This window comes from Nicotiana sylvestris, chromosome 6, assembly GCF_000393655.2.
Source record: "Nicotiana sylvestris chromosome 6, ASM39365v2, whole genome shotgun sequence".
Lineage (NCBI taxonomy): Eukaryota > Viridiplantae > Streptophyta > Magnoliopsida > Solanales > Solanaceae > Nicotiana > Nicotiana sylvestris.
The window spans coordinates 18,049,241-18,066,141 of NC_091062.1; the positions used below are offsets into that span (position 1 = coordinate 18,049,241).

The 16,901-nt window shown below is 36.0% G+C and overlaps 1 protein-coding gene and 1 pseudogene across 1 annotated transcript; both read left to right on the top strand.

Moving 5' to 3' along the window:
• The first annotated feature begins 366 nt into the window (after positions 1-366).
• On the top strand, positions 367-9,971 carry LOC104235532 (uncharacterized; annotated as a pseudogene).
• A 5,186-nt stretch (positions 9,972-15,157) lies between these two features.
• Positions 15,158-16,606, top strand: LOC104235531 (nuclear transcription factor Y subunit B-3). Its single transcript, XM_070150305.1, has one exon. It carries the CDS (start codon positions 15,646-15,648, stop codon positions 16,267-16,269), a length of 624 nt encoding a protein of 207 aa, XP_070006406.1. The 5' UTR covers positions 15,158-15,645; the 3' UTR covers positions 16,270-16,606.
• The last annotated feature ends 295 nt before the right edge of the window (positions 16,607-16,901 follow it).

A 16,901-nucleotide genomic window follows, 5' to 3' on the forward strand; every position in this document is an offset into this window, starting at 1 on the left:
TGGTGGGAAGATTTTGAGAGGCGTAGACCTATTGGTGCAGCGCCCCTTACTTGACAGCAGTTCTCTACTCTATTTCTGAATAAGTATGTACCTCAGTCCCGCAAAGAGGAGCTGCGTAGGCAGTTTGAGTGGTTGACTCAGGGAGATATGTCCATGACCCAGTACGAGATGAGATTTTCACAGTTTGCTCGTCATGCTACTTGGATGATTCTGACGGATCGTGAGAGGATCCGGAGATTCGTGGATGGTCTTAACTGCTCTCTCCGCATTTTGATGACTAGAGAGAGAGTATTGGGTGTTTCGTTCGAGGGTGTGGTTGACATTGCTCGTGATATTGAGACAGTTGTCCTCTGAGAGAGAGAGGGGATGGAGGCCAAGAGGCCCAGAGGTTCAAGCAGTTTCAGTGGTGCTCCGTCTAGGGGCCAGTTCCAGCGTGGTAGAGGTCGTTCCTACAGACCTCCTCAGCCGGCCTGTCCAGAGTATAGTAGGACATCTTCAGACCGTGGTCATCAGGGATTTCAGCAGGGCCAGTCTTTACTTAACTCTCTCCCAGCTCAGAGCTCATCTTATGCCCCTTCAGTTCAGGGTTCATCTGCGCCGAGTGCATCGGCTGGTCATTCAGGTGTGGGGGGTTCCCTCCAGTTCCATTCTCCAATACATGGTAGTTGCTACGAGTGCGGAGAGTTTGGTCATATAAAGAGGCAGTGTCCTCGACTTCGTGGTGGTCAGTTTCAGCAGAGGGGCCAACCTTCGTCTTCTGCTCCAGTTTCTTCAACACCCGCCCAGTCAGCTAGGGTGGAGGTCAGGCATCTAGGGGTCGCCCCAGAGGGGGAGGTCGATCAGGAGGCAGCCAGGCTCGTTTCTATACTATTCCAGGCAGGACATATGTTATTGCTTCAGATGTTGTCATTACAAGTAATGTTCCAGTCTGTCACAGAGATGCCTCTGTATTATTCGATCCCGGATCCACCTATTCTTATGTGTCCTCATATTTTGCTCATTATTTGGGTACGACCCGAGGGTGTCTTGCTTTACCTGTGCACGTATCTACCCCGGTGGGCGATACTATTATTGTAGACCATGTGTATCGGTCTTGTATTGTGACTATTAGGGGTCTGGAGACCCGAGTTGATTTATTGCTGTTGAGCATGGTAGATTTTGATGTTATTCTGGGCATGGATTGGCTATCTTCGTGCCATGTTATTCTAGACTGTCATGCTAAGACAGTTACTTTGGCTATTCCGGGTGTTTCGAGGATCGAGTGGCATGGTATGACTGATTATGTTCCTAGCAGAGTAATTTCCTTCTTGAAAGCCCAGCGTATGGTTGGGAAGGGTTGTCTATCATATCTAGCTTTTGTGCGAGATGTTGGAGCTGAGACTCCTAGTATTGATTCTATCCCAGTTGTGAGGGATTTTCTTGATGTATTTCCTGTAGACCTGCCGGGCATGCCGCCGGACAGGGATATTGATTTTGGCATTGACTTGGTGCTGGGCACCCAGCCCATTTCTATTCCGCCATATCGTATGACACCAGAAGAGTTGAAAGAATTGAAGGAGCAGCTTTAGGAGCTCCTAGACAAGGGGTTCATTCGGCCTAGTGTGTCACCGTGGGGTGCGCCAGTTCTGTTTGTGAAGAAGAAAGATGTCACAATGAGAATGTGTATTAAATACAGGTAATTAAATAAGGTAACAGTGAAGAACAAGTATCTTTTGCCTCGCATTGATGACTTATTTGATCAGCTTCAGGGAGCTAGGGTGTTTTCAAAAATTGATCTCCGTTTGGGCTATCACCAGTTAAAAATCAGGGACTCTGATATTCTTAAGATAGCTTTCAGGACTAGATATGGTCACTATGAGTTTCTAGTCATGTCTTTCGGGTTGACCAATGCCCCAACAGCGTTCATGCATTTGATGAACAGTGTATTTCGACCTTATCTGGATTCTTTTGTTATTGTATTTATTGATGACATTCTGGTGTACTCGCGTAGCCAGGAGGAGCACGCCAAGCATTTGCGTGTAGTGTTGCAGAGATTGAGGGAAGAGAATCTTTATGCAAAATTCTCCAAGTGTGAATTTTGGCTAAGTTCTGTGGCATTCTTGAGACATATAGTGTCCAGCGAGGGTATTTAGGTTGATCCAAAGAAGATAGAAGCAGTGCAGAGTTGGTCTCGACCGTCCTCAGCCACAGAGATCCGTAGTTTTCTCGGATTAGCAGGCTATTATCGCCGGTTTGTTTAGGGGTTTTCATCCATTGCGTCGCCTTTGACCAAGTTGACTTAGAAAGGTGCTCCATTTGTATGGTCAGACGAGTGTGAGGAGAGCTTTTAGAAGCTCAAGACAGTTTTGATCATAGCTCCAGTATTGGTTTTACCATCAACTACAGGTTCATATACTGTATATTGTGATGCTTCGAGAGTTGGGATTGGCTGTGTGTTGATGCAGGAGGGTAGAGTTATTGCTTATGCTTCTCGTCAGTTAAAGCCCCATGAGAAGAACTACCCTGTTCATGACCTAGAGTTGGCTGCTATAGTTCATGTCTTGAAGATTTGGAGGCACTATTTATATGGCGTATCTTCCAAGGTATTCACTAATCATCGCAGTCTTCAGCATTTGTTTAAGCAGAAAGACCTTAATTTGAGGCAGCGGAGGTGGCTTGAGTTGCTAAAAGATTATGACATCACTATTTTGTCTCATCCTGGAAAGGCCAATGTAGTGGCAGATGCCTTGAGCCGAAAGGCAGTCAATATGGGGAGTTTGGCGTACATTCCAGTTGGGGAGAGGCCATTTGCAGTTGATGTTCAAACCTTGGCTAATCGGTTTGTGAGACTGGACATTTCTGAGCCCAGTCGGGTGTTGGCTTGTGTGGTTTCTCGGTTTCCTTATATGATCGCATCAGAGAACGCCAGTATGATGATACGCATTTGCTTGTCCTTAAGGACAGAGTTCAGCATGATGATGCCAGGGATGTGACTATAGATGATGATGGCGTATTGAGGATGCAGGGCCATATATGTGTGCCCAATGTAGATGGCCTTAGAGAGTTAATTCTAGAGGAAGCCCACAGCTCGCGGTATTCTATTCATCCGGGTGCCGCGAAGATGTATCAGGACTTGAGACAGCACTATTGGTGGAGAATAATGAAGAAAGATATTGTAGGTTATGTAGCTCGGTGTCTCAACTGTCAGCAGGTGAAATATGAGCATCAGAGACCGGGTGGTTTGCTTCAGCAGATGATTATCCCAGGATGGAAGTGGGAGAGAGTTACCATGGATTTTGTGAGTGGTCTTCCTCAGACTTTGAAGAAATTTGATTCTATTTGGGTGATTGTGGATCGGCTGACCAAGTCCGTTCACTTCATTTCGGTGTGTACTACTTATTCTTCAGAGCGGTTGGCAGGGATATTTATCCGAGAGATTGTGCGATTGCACGGTGTTCCAGTTTCCATTATCTCAGATAGAGGTACTCAGTTTACTTACCAATTTTGGAGGACTTTTCAGCGAGAGTTGGGCACCCAGGTGGAGTTGAGCACAACATTTCATCCTCAGACGGACGGACAGTCCGAGTGTACTATTCAGATATTGGAGGATATGTTGCGTGCCTGTATGATTGATTTTGGAGGTTCTTGGGATGAGTTTCTGCCGCTTGCAGAGTTTGCCTACAACAACAGTTATCAGTCTAACATTCAGATGGCACCATATGAGGCTTTGTATGGGAGGCGCTGAGATCTCCAGTTGGTTGGTTCGAGCCCGGCGAGGCTAGGCTATTAGGGGCAGATTTGGTTCATGATGCCTTAGAGAAGGTGAAGGTGATTCAGGAGAGGCTTCGTACAGCGCAGTCGCGTCAGAAGAGTTATGCGGACCGGAAAGTTCGAGATGTGTCCTACATGGTTGGTGAGAAGGTCTTGCTGAAGGTTTCGCCCATGAAGGGTGTTATGAGATTTGGAAAGAAAGGAAAGTTGAGTCCACGATTCATTGGACCTTTTGAGGTACTTAAGAGGATTGGGGAGGTGGCCTATATGCTTGCTTTGCCACCCATCTTGTCGAGTGTGCATCCGGTATTTTATGTTTCTATGCTCCGGAAGTATCTTGGGGACCCGTCCCATGTTTTGGATTTCAGCACAGTTCAGTTGGATGGTGATTTGACCTTTGATGTGGAGCCAGTGGCTATTTTGGGTCATCAGGTTCGAAAATTGAGGTCAAATGATATATCTTCTGTAAAAGTGCAATGGAGAGGTCGGCCCGTGGAGGAAGCTACCCGGGAGACCGAGCGGGAGATGCGGAGCATATAAGCCTACAAATCAAGAACTAGGGCTTTAATTTTGAAACCAAACAATTAGGATTTGATGGGTCATTTGAACTCGGATTTGGGAGTTCTTGGTATGTTTAGACTCGTGGCGAGACAAGGAATCCGGTGATGTTAATTTTCTGATTTTTCGAGACGTGGGCTCGGGTTTTGTCAAATTCGTGAACTTTGATATTTTTCGATTGCTTTCGATTGGGTATTGTCTCTTTAGCATAATGCGACATATTCGTTGTGATTTTGGGCAGATTCGTCGCACGAGAAGGGTAATTTGAGAGGCAAGGGCATAACGAGCTAGACTTTGACCGTCTTGAGGTGAGTAATTGATGTAAATGATGTCCTGAGGGTTTGAAACCCCGGAATTCACATCGTTACGCTATATTGAGGTGACTTGCACGCCGGATAACGGGCGTGGGGTAGATCACCATTGGGGATTGTGACTTGGTCCGTCCTGAGAGATGTTTGTACCATGTTTTCTACTTGAACTAAATTGAGAATCACCCTTACTTAGATTTAATTGTTACATTTGAGCTTCTTGCCAATTATTTGAATCCTTCAGGGATTGATATCACTGCTTTCACATATTTTGCATATCATTTGACCTCAGTCCAAGGTTTTAAATACTGTTTTGCAAACTCAACCATCTTTCTAAGATTTAAAAACTTAAATGATATTTCGGGCTGAGAACTACTATTTTACAAATGCCCAATGGGCTTATGATGGTTTCTGGACTGAGCATGGATCGGGCTGCGCGCCGCAACAGTATTACATTGATATTGAGGCCGAGATCCTGGTTGAGTACATTGATATTGAGGCCGAGAGCCTGGTTGATTATACTGAGACTGATATGAGGCTGAGGGCCTAGATTTGATGCCACGAGATGGCTTGATATTGCGCTTGGGCTGTAGGAGCCCCTCCGGAGTCTGCACACACCCCCAGTGAGCGCCGTCGACGATAAATAAATGGATGGCTCGGGCTGCACGCCGCAGTGGGTACTAGAGTGTACCATCATATGCATTGCATTGCACTCATGCATTTGTTTTTATCTGTTATACCTGTCTCAGTATTTGGTACTCTGACTTAATTGACTTGTTGCTTCACTATTTGTTGTTCTAAACTGCCAGTTATAGTTTACTTTGTATTTTTCCATGATTTCTTATTCTCAGCCTTTATTTATGTTTATTACTCACTGGGTCGGAGTACTCACATTACTCCTTGTACCTTGCGTGCAGATCCAAGTACACCACATGCTAAGTGAGGAATTGTTTAGCTGAGCAGGCAGTATCCGGGAGTATTAAGGTAGACGCATGGCGTTCGCAGCCTCGATCTCTCCCCTCTATCTCTATCTTTTGTTCCGTATTTTTCCTAGACAGACTTGTAATAGGTGGATATTTTGTATTAGAGGCTCATATTCGTGACACCGGATTCTGTTGGGCTATGGTGTGGTATTTTAATTGAACTTCCGCGGATTTTATTATTAATTATACACTTGAATGAAATGACTTAGTAAATTCTCTGTGATATTTATCTATAATCTGAATAAGAATTTGGGTTAATGTTGTTGAATGGTCGGGCTTGCCTAGCAGTGTGTTGGGCACCATCATGACCGGGGTTGGGGTCGTGACAAAAATGATAATATCAAGATTAAGCAATTCAATTCCGAAAACAAAAGAAAGAAATATTACACTGTTGCTTTTAAGATACTAAAATTTAAAATTCAACAAAACAAATAGTTCTTTATGTGTTATAGTAAGAATACTATGATAATATTAATTTCAGGAGTATAAATCTAAAAATTCAATATTCAGTTTAGTTTTATATTTTTATTATAATAGCTTGCAGTATCCTTCCTCTTCATTCTTTTTCGCTTCTTTTGTATTTTGAATTTCTAAAATAAGGTAAAAGATAAAGGGAAAATAGAAAAAATATAACTTCTAAAACACTAAATACATAGAGCATGTTACATTTGGAATAGTTAACAAAGTTAAACCCAAGTCTAGTTAATTTTATATTTTTGTGATACTATGTTAATTTCAAGACTACAAAATATAATCAAGCTTAAACAATCAAGGTAAAATAGAGGAGAAGAAATGGGAGGAACAGGTGGAGTTATTACATCCTACTCCCCTTTATATACCATTTCACTTTTCCTTAATCATTAATCATTTACTTGTTTTAAGGAAGTTGAAAATAACAAATAGCAGCAATATTACACACAAAAAAATATATTATCGTGAAAGAATGACATTTTTAAGGTGTAACTGTAACAAATTGTATCACGCTAAACTCTTCAAGTTTATCAAAAAATTGTTTCATATATATATATATATATATATATATATATATATATATATATGCACGAAGAAAAAGACTGTGCGCACAACTTTATGAGAAGAAAGCAAAGAACATAAGAGATGCCTATGGATTTCGATCCGCCTTTGTTAGTAATGCACTCTATAAATTTCAATTATTTGTCGCGGAAAGAAGAAATTGGTTTCTTTAACACAATTGTTTTAAAGAAGATGCACCTCTTTCCACGTTATATCCAGTTATTTCTCTGAAAGAAATGTCCAAGATGAACCTAATTTAATTAAAGCTTTCAAGAATTACAGAAACAACAGAATAAGTCTAATAGAATAATATTAAAGTAAGAATCACCCGCAGTTGGTTAAAATAGGTGCGCAGAATATCAACGTTGCGCTCTAAAATTAAAAGTAAGAAATTTTAACTGATTAATCGTAATAAGTTATTGACAACAATTACATCTCTTCGTGGATATCCGAGAAAAGAATTGACAACAGTTGAAACTTTTCATTATCATGTCTAATTGCATAAACCAAACTATCTCTTCGTGGAAGATTTAAAAACCAATTGCATAATAACCAATTGCATAATATATAAGCAATAGCTGGGAAGATAAAAAAAAAAAACCAAAAAATTGAGAGAAAGATAACACAACTATCTATACTTTCTAACATGTATTCTCTATCCAGGTATGGTTTTCTAGCTGATGATTTTTTAAGATAATAATTTTTTCTGTTGTATCCCTTATTGTATTGAAGTTTATATTTTCTATATTTTTTTTATATTCATTTTTGTCATAACTTTATGTCGTATACACAGTTGATCTGAAACTCATATTGTTCTGTTTTAGTTGTTTTTGTATCTGTATATGGGTACATTTTTCTTGTAGTATTTCCATTATGTGTTGTACTTTGTGCCATATAGACTATTTTGCATGTGGGTTTTGTATTACGCCTTCGCTTTTATACCATCGTTCATCTATTTCTCTTCCTGTAATTCCTCCTCTAAGTTTGTAAAATAAATAAAGTCTTTCTTTGTTTAGTTTGTAATGTTTCTACTAGTTCTAGTGTTCTTATTATGTTTTTATTATTTTCCTGGATTTTTTCTCCAAAGTTGATTATTAAATCTACTAAAGTATTATATTGTTTATCTTCGGTATGTAATATATGTTCTCCACTACTAAAATTAATATTCTATACTTCTTTTCTGGGTATATTTTTAAATCTAAACATCCTAAATTCTTTAGTTTATCTATTTTTTTTAACCTAATGGTATTCAAATTTTTCGGTTCATAAAGAATTTTATTCTTTAATCGTGTCTTTACCTGCTCAATTTGTTTTGCTATTGTCTATAGTTTAATTTTTATAGTCTGAAGACTGCTCTACGTTGTAGTCATTAGTATTATTCAGTTTACCATCAGATGCTCTGACTAATATAATAAACTTTAGCATAGTATATATATATATATATATATATATATATATATATATAGTCTAAATACTATGCTAAAGTCTACTATCGAATAAAATCCGGTTTCTATGTTTAGTAAAAATTCTTCTAAATTTTGGGTAAGGCTCCTAGCAAAGCTTTCTGGATAGGTATAATTATTACAATTATTGGACATTAACAATAAAATTATTTTTTGCGGTTAAACTCTTATGTTGTGAAAATCCTACTCGGTACTCTCTCTCTCTCTTATTCTATTGACTTGTACTGTTCAACCTGGTATCAAAGATTTCGTCTTTTATACCTCTGATACCAATATAAGAGGGGGTTAGATAAAAAAGTCGGTCAAGGGTTAAAATCTTCTTCTTAGATGGTATAGATGGTATGATTGATGGCATGATAATATTAACAATATCAGATGCAGTTATTTTCTATATATATATATCTGAACAGATTCTACTATTGTGTTGTAGGTATATAAAATGTACGACCAAGTCTACTATCGAATAAAATCCGGTTTCTATGTCTAGTATAAATTCTTCTAAATTTTGGGTAAGGCTCCTAGCAGAGCTTTCTGGATTGGTATAATTATTACGATTTTTGGACATTAACAATAAAATTATTTTTTGCGATTAAACTCTTATGTTGTGAAAATCCTACTCGGTACTCTCTCTCCCTTATTCTATTGACTTGTATAGTTACAATACTATCCAAATTATGAACTGAGATTACCCCTTAACTACTCTTTTTTTTTACTCTGTTCATTTCTTCTTCCCAATCTTTTAATGATTTAACTCTTTTCTTAACTCTTATTTCTTTAACCTCACCCCGGCCACGGTTAAACACTTATACTTTTCTTGATTATTTTTGGGTTTTTCTTAACCGGTTTCTCCTAGGAATTTACAGGTTAATCCATCGTAATTATTAAGAAATTGGGAAGCTAACTATATACTAAGAGTGATATCTTGTTGTTATCAGACTAATAATCGAACATATGAACATAAAACTATACATGATAACATAAAATTGTAAAAGAAACAGGGGTAATATCTAGTAGAAACATAATTTAGATGAAGATGAGTAATTTACATGTTTATAGGGGAGAGATTTCCCTTTCGGAAAACCCGAAAAAGTCTACTGAGCTTTAAGAATTAAAAACGATCACACATAAGCATAAGGATTTATTTATTTTACAAACTTCGAGGAAGAATTACTAAAGTACTCATAAGGGAGTATTTTACAAAGTGTTTTTGGAGGATGGTTGGTGATGAAGAGGATGTTGGGATGGCTCTGATACCAATATAAGAGGGGGTTAGATAAAAAAGTTTGTCAAAGGTTAAAATCTTCTTCTTAGATGGTATAGATAGTATGATTGATGGTATGATAATATTAACAATATCAGATGCAGTTGTTTTCTATATATATCTGAACATATACTACTATTGTGTTGTAGGTATATAAAATGTACGGCCAAGTCTACTATCGAATAAAATCCGATTTCTATGTCTAATACAAATTCTTCTAAATTTTGGGTAAGGCTCCTAGCAAAGCTTTCTGGATGGGTATAATTAATACGATTATTGGACATTAACAATAAAATTATTTTTTGCGATTAAACTCTTATGTTGTGAAAATCCTACTCGGTACTCTCTCTCTCTCTCTCTCTCTCTCTCTCTCTCTCTCTGACTTGTATAGTTACAATATTATCTAAATTATGAATTGAAATTACCCCTTTACTACTCTTTTTTTTTCACTCTGTTCATTTCTTCTTCCCAATCTTTTAAAGATTTTAACTCTTTTCTTAACTCTTATTTCTTTAACCTCACCCCGGCCACAGTTAAACACTTATACCCTTCTTGATTATTTTCGGGTTTTTCTTAACCGGTTTCTCCTTGGAATTTACAGGTTAATCCATCGTAATTGTTAAGAAATTGGGAAGCTAACTATATACTAAGAGTGATATCTTGTTGTTATTAGACTAATAATCGAACATATGAACATAAAATTATACAGGATAACATAAAACTGTAAAAGAAACAGGGGTAATATCTAGTAGAAACATAATTTAGATAAAGATGAGTAACTTACATGTTTCTAGGAGAGGGATTTCCCTTTCGGGAAACCCGAAAAAGTCTACTGAGCTTTAGGAATTAAAAACGATCACTCATAATCATAAGGATTTATTTATTTTACAAACTTAGAGGAGGAATTACTAAAGTACTCGTAAGGGAGTATTTTACATAGTATTTTTGGAGGATGGTTGGTGATGAAGAAGATGTTGGGATGGATTTTCTTCTGAGTGTTTGTTCTCTTATACCGTTTGGGCGTATAAGAGACATCAAATCCGTTTAAAATTTGATTTCGTCTCTCATACCGTTGGGATGGGAAGAAAAAGAATTAGAAAGTTATATTTATATATATGGAAGATACATACTTACTACTGTAAAACAAAGCAAAAACGGCCTAATAAAGCAAAGTATGATGTTTGGAAACAGAATTCACGAACAAAAAGGAGCAAAAGGAAAACCAAAAACTTAGAGAGAAAGAAGGGCTAAGGATATTGTTATATGTCTGAAAATTCAAAGGGAAGACACTGTAATTATTTGGAGAGGTACAGTAAATAAGGCATAACTCTTCGTATCTCAATCGAGAGAGTCAAGAGGATGTAATAAATGTGACACACCTCTTCAGATTTTACTACTTTACAATAAATTAATGGGGAACAAAGAAGAAAGGGGAAAAAACGGATGACTTTCATTTTTGAAACTGTTGTTTTTTCAATTCTCTTATTTATTATGGAGCTAAAATTTGAACCATAAAGTATTGGCTTTAAGTAATTAAATATTATATTAAAATAGGAAAAAGTTTCAAAAAATTGAGAAAATAGATAAATACATTTCCTTGATTTAGAGAGTGACACCTCAGCTTTCTATTCCCAACTTTATATATATATATATATATATATATATATATATATATATAGATGGGTTATACGACATCATATAGATAAAGTAGCTATAAAAGTTATGCTTGTAATTAAAGGAGGGAATAACTACCTATATATCAAGATTTTTATTTTATTTTCATATCTCGGATCTTGGATAAAGGTGTAAAGGGATCATACTCGTTCCACCACAACTCTCAATATTGTTTAGCATTTACTATGTTTGGTCCTAACTCTGGCCTAATTTCCCCAACTCCATGGTTCCTCTTGTTTGGATATCTTAGTAAAGTACTATCGTCTACATCTCGAAATGGAAAAGAAAAACGTCTATAACCCCAATTTCTTGCCTTTGTTTTTATAGAACTTTAAATAAGATAGAGAAACTGAAGACAACCAACTTCTATGGTTTTTCTTGATCACCAATTTTGTAAATGCTTGTACCTCGAACAGAAATGTTACTGGTATTATCATAAATTTCAAAAATATAAATAAAATAAAAATTGGTCATAATTAAAATTTATAGTCTAAATTTAGAGTTTTTTCCCCTTCTTTTATAAGTAAAACAACGGCATGGTGACAGAATTTAGTATAAAACATAGAGCAATGTAAAAAAACATAGGGAGACCTCCTATTGATCATATTTTAGAGAAATAAGGTATTCTCAGCTCTCTTTACCTTGACTACTAAAGATTGTGGTTGGAACCATCCATTCCACCCAAGACTCGTATTAGAGCTTTGGGAATAAAATTGTCTTTGGTAGGGAATACTTTATCTCTAAAGTACTAATATTTTACGACGCAAATCCATATTAATTATGCCAAAAATGAATACCAAGCACCGAATAGGAAAAAAATCTGTATTGACACAAGCTTAAGTTAAAGAGAGCAAATTGAGGTACTTTTCGAATTCTTAATAATGTAAAGTAAGAATCATGATTAACACTAATTAATGCTTCAGGTTATGGTAACTTAAATCACAACTTTCTTTTTTCTCTATATTATGCACTATAATTTATGTGCACATGCAAGAACTACATTGGTGAACATTCTCATCATTCGCGCAAATATAAAAGCATGATTAATCATATTAGTGGAAGAAACAATAAAATAAAATTCAACTACTTGTCCACATAGGCCAGAGGGTAGCCATAAATAATATTTCAAAAGCTAACTATTTTGAATAAAAGCGTTGAAATTGCATTAAAAATAAATACTCAAATAATTGGTTTAGTTTTAAGTGGGATTGTTTGCAATTATTTTCAACTTTTGAAACATATGCTAGTTGTATAAGTATAAAATAATAAAAGCACATTAAAAAATAAGTGTCCTAGGAATCTTGGGATATATTAGTGCAATATTAATGTTGTGCACTTGATTTGAATGGGTCAAAATATTTGATCTATCATACATAAACATATTTTACAAGTTCTTGTTTTAGCATTCAATTCAATATATTCCATAATTATTGCGCAATCAGGGCTCAATAGTAGTATCAGAAAGGGCTGGAAAGTTAATGAATTAAGGTGAAGAAGTTAAGTTCTAATTAATATAATCTTTGATTTTTAATTAGAATCAGAAAAGAATTCCATAGGAGCAGCGGCGGAGGCAGAATTTCCAATAAGGAATTTCAAAAAATAAAAAAAATAAAAGATATTGTACCTAGTGGGAATTGAACCAATGACCTCACAAAATTTTTTAACCTCCTTGACCACTAAACTATGTTTTTAGACTATATCAAATCAAGGGGATTCAAAATATAACATATAAAAGTAAAAAATTAAATTTTACCTTATATATATAATATAATTTTTCGGCGAAAGGGATTCGAATAAACCCTCCTCTTCTTCTCCCTCTTTTTCTCGCCCATTGCTGGCGGCAGCTAACAGAATATTCTTATAGTGTACTATTTGATGTGTAGCTTTTTCTTTAAGATTTTGTTTGCACACCTAATAATAATAACTATGGCTCAATAAAGCAAGTGAACAAAAATAGTGCAGGAGAGGAAATAATTGGTCGAAGAAAAATCTTGAACATGGAGATATTTCAGTGGTAGGGTCTTACAGAAGCCAACTTTAGGGGGGACATTGACTAGAAAATTAAAGAGAAAAGTTTTGAAAAAGTCTTTGCACTAGAACAACTTGCCAATCCCTTCTTGTTAGTTACACAGTAGAAAGAATTACATTGACTTCCAAAAATATATTCCAGTAAATTTTTCCAAGTGGTTTTTACAGTTTTTGAGTTTCTCTATTGTTTTTGCTATATATATTTCATTTAGGTCACTCTTTTTTCTTTTGTTTTTTCCACTTTATATGCGGTATTAGTTTTGAGTCCGATTAAATTTAAATTTGCACTAAACTTTTTTTTATATTGGATGGTTAATCGTTTTCCGGTAAAAAATCAATTTTAGCCCGCTGCAGAAACTATTTATATTCAGTAGTCACAAAAGTATATAAAATTTGTATATTTTTTATATATAATATACAACAATGCAAGCAAGCAACAACAATCACCCAGTAAAATTTCACCAGTGGGCTCTGGGGAGAGTAGAATGTACGCAAACTTTACCCCTACCCCAGAGGGATAGAGGCTGTTTCCAGGAAATCCTCAGCTCAGAGACAATAGATTTGTAAGAATAACAGAAATCAGAAAAATAATATCAGCAACGTAAAAGACAACAAATAAATGGAAAAGATATATATATATATTCGGCTATTATTTTGAGAACGAAGACTATACAATATCATTTCCCCTAAATCGAAAGGTCACCTTCTCTTCTAATTTCATAAAGTTTGATGTTCCTATTATCGGTGGTGGAGCCAAAAATAATGATAAGTGAATTCAAGAATTACAAAAATGATTTGTTTATAGATACTTCCTTTATATTACTCCCTCCGTTTCAATTTATGTGAACCTATTTGATTCGATACGGAGTTTAAGAAAAGAGAGAAGACTTTTAATTTTGTGGTGTAAAATAAGGCACATATATTTTGTGTGGCTATAAATCATTGTGTAAAGGTAAATTGTTTCCAAATAAGGAAAGAAGTCATTCTTTTTGGCACGAACTAAAAATAAAATAGGTTCACATAAATTGAATAAATTGAAACGGAGGGAGTATAAGATTTTCTCGAAAGATTCACTAAGGAGAAATTGAAAGATTCCTTGTTGAACTTTGTGTCTTAACTAAAGGAAAACGTTTTTTGGTTGTCCCCAATATATATAATGCTTGCTTAGGTCAATGTTTATTTATTGATGATCGAACTAAATGGGTCACCACCTATCATAATCAATAATAACATGGGGCGGCTGTTCCATATGCTGAGTTTGCTGTTAACACTAAACACTACTTACCCATTCTCATAGGAAAAGTCACGTTCAGAATTTAAGGCTGTGTTTGATAAGTTGGAAAGTATTTTTCTAGAATATAATTTTTTGCTATTTGATTAGTGAGTGAAATTTTTTTTCCAACAATAATATATACTAAAGATTAATAATAATATCACCAAATTGGAAATTGTTTTGATGAAGTTTTGAGTACTTGAAATAAATGATAACGTTTAAGTATTAGTTTTAATAAGTAATATGAAGTTCAAAGTTGCCATAATAGAGATGAATCGAATAATGAATCAAATAAATATAACCCAAAATTTATCTTCACTCGCTTGCACAAAGTAAATGAATACAGCATGTGTATTGAATATACATTTTTATAATTAATCATGATTAATCGACAAGTCTTCTCACGTTATTTTCAACTCATGTGATTATATTATATTATATTATATTATATTTTCTTAGTTTTGTAAAGAATTTTTTCCTTACTAGTTATGTGGATTCACGTTTAGTTTGCGCAATAGGTATATTTTATCATAAAGGAATTACTAGTTACATAAATTTTCAACTAGAAAACAAATTAAGTGGGCGTTTGGGCATAAGAATTATAAAATTTCGAAAAAAAAGTTAAGAAAAAATTTCAAGTAAAAATAATATTTGAAAATTAGAGCCTGTATTTAGACATGAATTTAGTTTTGGGCTATTTTCGAATTTTTATAAGTGATCTGAATAAAAATTATCGAAAAAAAAGTAAAAATATTCAAAAAAAAGTGAAAAAAGTTTCATGGCCCGGGCTCTAAATCTTTAAAAATCTTAGGGAAATAACACACTTCCCTACACAATTTTATAGAATTCCACTTCACACACCCACCACGTGACTCCTCATTGAACCGTCAAGATCTCTTAATACCCCACCCTTTATCTGCGGTTCAGATTCACCCACGCGATCTAACCCTTATCGCCAAACGAACGGTTTTAAACTTGCCACGTGTCGTCACCGATTCAATATTATACCCCACGATCCAACGGACCATGCAATTTCTCCCTTCCTCTCAACTCTCCCTCCCTCCCCCTCTCTCAACTCTCGATCAAGAACCCGGCAATATCTCCGGCCAAAATTCTCTATCCGACAAAGGGCTTTTCTCTTTTTTAAACTTTTTTTCTCTTTACCCATCAAACAAATAGTAATCCCTTTACTTCTGTTTATAGAAATATAGATTTTTTCTTGAAGTTTCAGCTGGGAAACCTTCTAAAAGAAGCTTTTACTGGGTACCCTTTTGTTTTTTTTGTTTTTTAAATTTGGAACTTGGCTTGAATAGCGATGGCTGATTCAGACAACGAGTCAGGAGGACACAACGCTGGAAACGAAGGATCAACAAGGGAACAAGACAGGTTTTTACCAATAGCAAACGTGAGCAGAATTATGAAAAAAGCTTTACCAGCAAACGCAAAAATCTCAAAGGACGCTAAAGAAACAGTTCAAGAATGTGTATCTGAGTTTATCAGTTTCATTACCGGAGAAGCAAGTGATAAGTGTCAGAGAGAAAAAAGGAAAACGATCAACGGCGATGATTTGCTTTGGGCTATGACGACTTTAGGTTTTGAAGAATACGTTGAGCCTTTGAAGATTTATTTGGCTAAGTATAGGGAGATGGAAGGGGAAAAGACTACTATGGGGGGAAGACCAGGTGGGGAGAAAGATGGTGGAGGGAGTGGGGGTGGCGGGGTTAGTCCTAGGGGTGGGGGGAGTGGTGGTGGAGTTGGGTATAATGGTGGGGGTGGTGGAGGTGGAGGGATGTATGGTGGTATGGGGGGTGGTATGATGTATCATCCACAAGGTCATCAGATGTATGGTAGTCACGGGTCATATCATCATATGGGTATGGGGGGTGGCGGTGGTAGCGGCGGCGGTGGTGGTGGAGGAGGAGGTTCACGGCCAAGGTAGGTGGTGGAAGGAGATGAAACTTTGGACATTAATCAAATTAATCATATGATGTATCATTGTGTTGATAGCTACTTTTCTCTATTACTTTAGGTCCTTTTAAAATATTTTTTTGCCTTTTTTTTTTGGAAGCACATTGACATGTGGAGTTTTAGATATGGTTTATTATAGCTTTTCTTTTGAAGTTGGATTAGTGGGTTACATGTGTAGTACTTTGTGGAAAGGGAGATGAGAAGGATAAAGTAGTACTTAATACATGATATAACCTTCTATGAAAAGGTACTTTGGATATATATGTATTTAATGGGAAAATGAGATGGTATATTGTGTTATCTTTTAACTTGTATTTCTTTATTTTTCACTTCTTCTTGTTGCTGAGTTTGCTTTTGCAACTTGCCACCACAAAACCTTCCCAAACCCATTTCTAATCTAGTGGCAAATTCAATTATATATGTTTGTGAGTTTGATAGAACTTATGTTTTTCAGTGGAATTATTTATATATATGCGCCAAAAAATAAGTAGTAGCAGAGCTAGATATACATTTTAGCATTCATTTTCTGACTCAAAATTTATCCGTCTTAAATTTGAATATGTCCATGACAAACCTTATCCATATTTCGTGGGTATAGAGATT